This window comes from Mastigoproctus giganteus, chromosome 5 (assembly GCF_048544385.1).
Source record: "Mastigoproctus giganteus isolate SK-2022 chromosome 5, ASM4854438v1, whole genome shotgun sequence".
Classification (NCBI taxonomy): Eukaryota; Metazoa; Arthropoda; class Arachnida; order Uropygi; family Thelyphonidae; genus Mastigoproctus; species Mastigoproctus giganteus.
The window spans coordinates 59,491,676-59,497,675 of record NC_143579.1 but is presented as its reverse complement, the minus strand read 5'-3'; the positions used below and the strand labels follow the sequence as shown (position 1 = coordinate 59,497,675).

General features: G+C 36.3%; 1 protein-coding gene across 1 annotated transcript in view; it reads left to right on the top strand.

The window, feature by feature from the left end:
- Positions 1-318: 318 nt before the first annotated feature.
- Positions 319-6,000, top strand: part of LOC150085431 (uncharacterized) — an 87,661-nt gene continuing 81,979 nt past the window's right edge. The window contains exon 1 of the mRNA XM_090373234.1: positions 319-489. Within this exon, the coding sequence (XP_090229360.1) occupies positions 435-489 (55 nt within the window). The 5' untranslated portion in view covers positions 319-434. The remainder of the gene's footprint in view (positions 490-6,000) is intronic.

Here is a 6,000-nt window from a genome sequence, read left to right as displayed (position 1 = left end):
ACTTCTCCAAGCTTGAGCCTTTAATATTTCTGGTTTCTTTCTAATAAATATTTTTAGCTTTTTTTTCTCTCTCACCCCCACTGCTTTTGGTTGTGCGGTGTATTTACAAACACCCCAACTTATAAGTGTATATCAAGGAATGAGTGTGTTTCTTTTAAATGATAGTCAGATTTCCTTACTAAACGAGCGGCAATGGGTCCATTAACTGCTAACTTCAGACGCTGTTTCTTGCTCCAGTCACGAATGGTACGGCGGAAGCGATACTAGAATGCCATTGGTAGGGAGTTACAGTGACGTCCTTAACCTTGCGGATAAAACCCGGTCAAGTGAAAGAGCGCGCAGTAGCGTGTGAGAGGTTAGTTTCTTCGAAGGTGTAGTTGTGGAAGAGAGCAACACGTTGGATTTGTTGTGACAGGAAGAAAAGACAGGTGAAGATGGACATTGACTATGTAGTGCGGTGGATACTGTGGTTAGCCTTTGTGTCATCTGGTAAGTGAGATTTCGTGATCGGCAAAACCTTTCGGATTGCATTGTGTAGTTTCTGCAGTTCCGGTATTGCCGTCGAGTTCCGTGAACTCTGCCGGTTCTTTCGGTGTGTTTTATGTACACATGAGCTTCCTTCTTTTAAAATTTGTAATCACGGAAAGGTAAACAGTATATCCATAATCGTATGAAGCTTTTTTCCAACATAAATCAGCAACAGTAATTTAATTATAATGCAAAAGAAATATTTCAACACTCCATTTTAGACATGCTCCATCGTTACAAATAATACTTTATATGCAACGAATTTAGCGAGCTTTCTGAATAGCTAGGTACAAAAAAAAATTTTTTTTTTGTTTTGCTCATTGTTAACTACTCCTATCACAGTAATCGATTATATGAAATAAAATTCAGTTTTACAGAATAAGTAAACCCTAAGTGTTTCGACTCTAAAGTACGAAACACTAAATTTTAGTAATAAAAAGCTGCAGCAAGAGTGCATATATATATTTAAACAATATTACTTAAAGTAGAAAGAATTGAGCTTCATCGCTCTTAGCTTGAAATATATATATATATATATATATATATATATATTGTAAAAAAAAAAAAAATTGTGCATATATATACACACACAACCGCGCGCACACTACATGGATGCTAATGCGCCTTAGCATTCATGTTGGCTAGGAATTTTAAGTACTAGCACCTCTAACAGGATTTTTCAGTCCAACTGGAATTTTGCGTTGTGAGGCTTTCTCTCCGCACCACTCACTGGTGGAACTGCCCCCCCCCCCCCCACACACATTGATGTGTGTTATCGTTTGGGCTTTGCTGAACCTTCAAGAGCTACAGTCGTATAATTTTGTCTACCATCTCCCGTCCATTCTAGTAATTGCCGCTTTTTCTCTGTCGGGAAAATCCAAAAATTTGATCAGATCACGCCCTTGTGGTATTTCATTCCGAACTGATTTATTCAAATTGATTTTCTTAACATATTTCAATATTTGGTAATTCTATTCCAAAAGAAACAAAACGAAATATGGAGTCAAGGTAAGAAACAATTTTCTTAGGTTCGGTATAATCAATTGCACGAGAAAAAAATAAATAAATAAAAAAATATGTATATCCACTTAGTTTTTCACATGGAAGCCAAAAAGTTATATTTCCAGGAAAACCACTCCGGTTTTTTTTTTTTTTTTGGTTTTTTTTTATTTTCAAGGAAAATAGCTCTAACCTGCTGCAAAGGTCATAACACCATTTGATTCTTATGGTGGCACACTAGAGAAAAGGACAGTACTCCCGGATATTTATCATTTTTAACTTCTCGTGAAGTCATCGCATATCAGGTTTTTAGATTTATCTTTTTTTCTTTTTTTTTTCTCAATGCTCAAACGTTAACGAGAATCCCATCCTAAAGACTGTCATCTCCGGATTCCTCTTCAAGTAATAAAGTTTGTCAATTTTTGTGGTAGTAAACTTTTTTTTCTCTCTTTTGGTTGAAAGGCTTGTAGGAATTAAAAATACAAAAGATTTTAAAATGGTTTGTCTTAATGGTATATGTTTATGGGACAAACAGGAAGACGCATCAGAGGATAGCTCAAATTATAGCGTGACAGAGAATAAGTAGCTAACGTAGCAGGAAGCTATAAATCGCGTGCTCCAAGAACATCCGGTTGTGTATTTTCACTTGAGAAATCTTCATATGATTTTTGATGTCTTTTTTCCTTGCTTTGCAGAGGAGAGTTGTCAGTGCCATTTCTTAAATTATAAACTTTTCCCGAACTTTTTCTCAATACAGCATTCTGAATATGCAGTTTTGCTAATCGGATTTTGTTCAAACAGGACTAAGTATTAAGTTTTATCATATCCCCATCTAGTCAGTAGTATTAACGAAGTTTTATGAATTTAACGATTTTAAATTTGTCTGAATTTGCTTGCCTACATTCCACAACAGAATGAGTGGACCAAAATTAATGTTTTTCATGCAAAAACACTGAGTACACTCAATTTACAGACATATGCCGCCACCTCAGCCGTGTCACTAATTGTAAAACTTTCTACTTGTCACCTCCACTAAGAGGTAACTTCATTCCGGATTAGTCAAGTTACGTTAAGTAAATTAATTTTATTAGTTAAGTACAATTAAATTTTAATTCAATTAAGTAAAAAAATTAATCATTCCTACTGTAATACTATAGAAATACGCATACAATTTCCTATGCAAGCAAGTCTGTATATATATATATATATATATATATATATATATTTTTTTTAACCTTACGTAAACCAACCCCTTAGAAGTAGTTTTTTTTTCATAACCTGACCCAAATTACGTAAAGTTAGGACATATTTCAAATACTAACACTAATATAAATGTGTAATACTCAGTGACATAAATGGTGGCCCTTTCTGAGAAAAGAGCGTAAAATAGTGCAGTTAATCAGCATTAGGCGGAGGTATGGAGTTTTTAATCCAGAAAACAGGAAAATCGCTCTTAAAACATAATTTTCCAAGAATAGACTGCCGCTTTACAGAGACAGCTGCTTTGCGCCAACTCAAACAATACTGATAATGTAGTTGTCCACAGGTTTAAAAAAGATTCCAAGAGTCAAATACTGATACCAGAAGACTTAGTTGACTCTAGCACAGTTGGTAGACTCGATGCCCTCCCCACACTGGGTGGAAAAGACCTAAGTTCAAATCCTGTCGATGACGCGAGGAATTTTTATGGGTCTATTTCACATTTCACAACGTAGCAGAGTTGGTTGGTCTCCTGGAAACTCTGGTTTTTTGTCAATCGAGGAACACAAGCAATTTACAGACATATATACCGCATAATATGGCCTAAGTTGCTGATGCATAAAATTCTACAACAAGATTTATTGGAGACAGACGTAGGGCAACAACATCGAAAGACGACATCTTCGACCGTAGGAACAAAGATACAGATTGAAACAACCTTGACCGTGCTGGGGCTTCATGACTTCAAAAGGATTTGTCTGCCTCTACCATACGGAGGAGTCGTATGAGGGTGGTTTCTATGCACAAGGTGCCATATGTGCTCCTTCCATCCCACTTCACAAGGGAGAACGTATGAATGTATTGATAGCATGTTACATGACCCAAGATTAATGGCAACGAGTTCAGGTTTTCTCTACACAGTAATTCAATAACGTTAGAGGGAACACATGGAAAACATTGTGCTGATTTGTGTAGGAATCTGTAGTCGAACTTTCCGACTTGTATATGCGAGGTACAATAACTGCACATCATATTTACACTCATTGAAGCGTTCCCGAGCAAAAGCTCAACAACGCAATTTAACTATTTACATCGACCTATTTGGCCTTCCAAGCTGCAAGGACTCGCCGTACAGCAGGGAAGTTTACCATCCCTAGCCCCGTGGAAGCAGGTATAACTGCACAGAGGTAATAAGCTGTCCCTCTACTGCGAGGCTTTATGCAAATGATGGGGAATATTTCTTACACGATAATGCTTAACCAGCAGAGCCGTGCAAAAGTGCGCCTGTAACACCTTCCTCCAGAGTTTCTTAAATTTTTATAATATGGTAATAACAAAAGGTAGAGAACGAAAAGCTCTCCATCTCCAGGATACCCTTGCATGATCTTTCGATGATGGCGACGGATTGGTTGACCCCTAGCCAGAAATGAATACGATTATCATCGCTAGCTTAGTTCTATAAAACGTGCTTAGGATGATCTTGGGAGAGGTATTACTGCCTTTCAACCAGCTCTACAATCTCTTACGTGCTCTCCTGAAACACTGGATATAAATTCATCTCAGCTTCTTGATATCCTCATCACAATATGCTTCATAGCTACGACTTCTGTATTACAGTCAGGCGAGAACAAGATTCCCTGTTCACTAGCAACGGACATTCCATCTACGAACTCCTCACTCTTCACCTGCGTGTCGTCTCATGATTTAGGCATGCGCATCGGGAGGTCGAAACGGAAAATTTTACGAAAAGAAACGCTCATTAATAAAATATTTGATTCTCAATAATCAAGTATGTACATGGCATTACTGATGCGTGTGACGAATAGGAAAGGCATTCTCATAAGCTCCGATTCATTCCGAGTCCTGTATGCATTTGTTATTTTAAATTAATTATAATTAATGAAATTGCTATTGACTCTTGATTTTTTAAGCAGTGAAATTGCTATTTTATAATTATAAAGTAAGTTATAATAATCGCTTCCGATTTTTATAATTAAAATTCAAATTATACCACTACTCCGATATTACTCAACGTAATTATAAAAAAACACGTTTTAACATTTATTGAGACCACGTTTCGCAGATCGAACCCATTTTGTTGTTATTGTTCAAAAGTGAATGCTAACTGGCTTACATTCAAGAATATAAACAATAGAGTCAAGGTCGTTCATGGAATATTGTACTAAAAGAAAGAGTAGAGCGTTATCGATCACTCGAACCATGTGCAATGAATACTCACTGATAATGATCCGAAGATAAGGTATAAGTTGTCAAGTTTTGTTACAAGTTTCCTTCTCCGGCTACATGATTCATATGAGTTTGCTGATAAATTCACTGTTTATCTCGCTACCAATAAAAACATTGCTTATATTGATCGACAAGGACTTATTTATCAGAAACTTTCCCATAAGCAATGCACAAGGGTAACAAGTGAAGATCTCATTGCCTCTTAATATATTTCATTAGAATTATTGGAGGACACCTGCAAAACAGCATTTTCCTAACTTGGTTGTGTCGTTATTATTCAACAAAGAAAAAACTACCTTATGGACAAGACCATTAATCTATCGTTTTTGGAAGAAAATAAATTTTAAGTGACTGTTTATTTATAGATTTTTTTTGAGGAACTTCTTAGAGGAGTAATTTCAGCGCGAATCAGAATATACTTAGATTTGTAGCTTTTGTAAATAAAATTAACTTATTTCGAAATGGGGAAAAAAGAGAGGAAACTGAAAGGCATAATTGGACTTATCACGATCCCTTTCTGCCACGTATTCAAAACATTTCGTGGAAAATTAAATTACTGAATTGATAAATGTATTCGCAACCTCAGCTTTTTTCTCATTAATGATTTAAGCATCACATATCAAGACAAGGGGCAAATTATTATTTACCTTTTGTCTCATTACTACCTCTCTTGTGAATTGTCAATAGCACAAGAATGTCCATAAAAATAGTGTACATTAAATCTTCAATTTTAAGAGACTATTTCTTTTAATCTTCAAATTATAAAGCAGATGTTTTCTGATTTTTACATTGCCCCATATCTTTTATTTAAAACATCCCCGCATATTTACTGCTCCCTCGCTTTTCACGCTTTTGGAGAGGTGTGAGCGGTCTAGTCCCGTCAACGACCAGATTAATTTCTCAAGTCTTCTTGAACCGAGACTGTAGTTAGCCGATCTTAGGCGCAGGGAGTAGACCCTATACCGAGTTATTCCGGGGGTTTCAGCCTACACAAGGTAGTCCAACATTTTATGGGGAGGGGAAGAA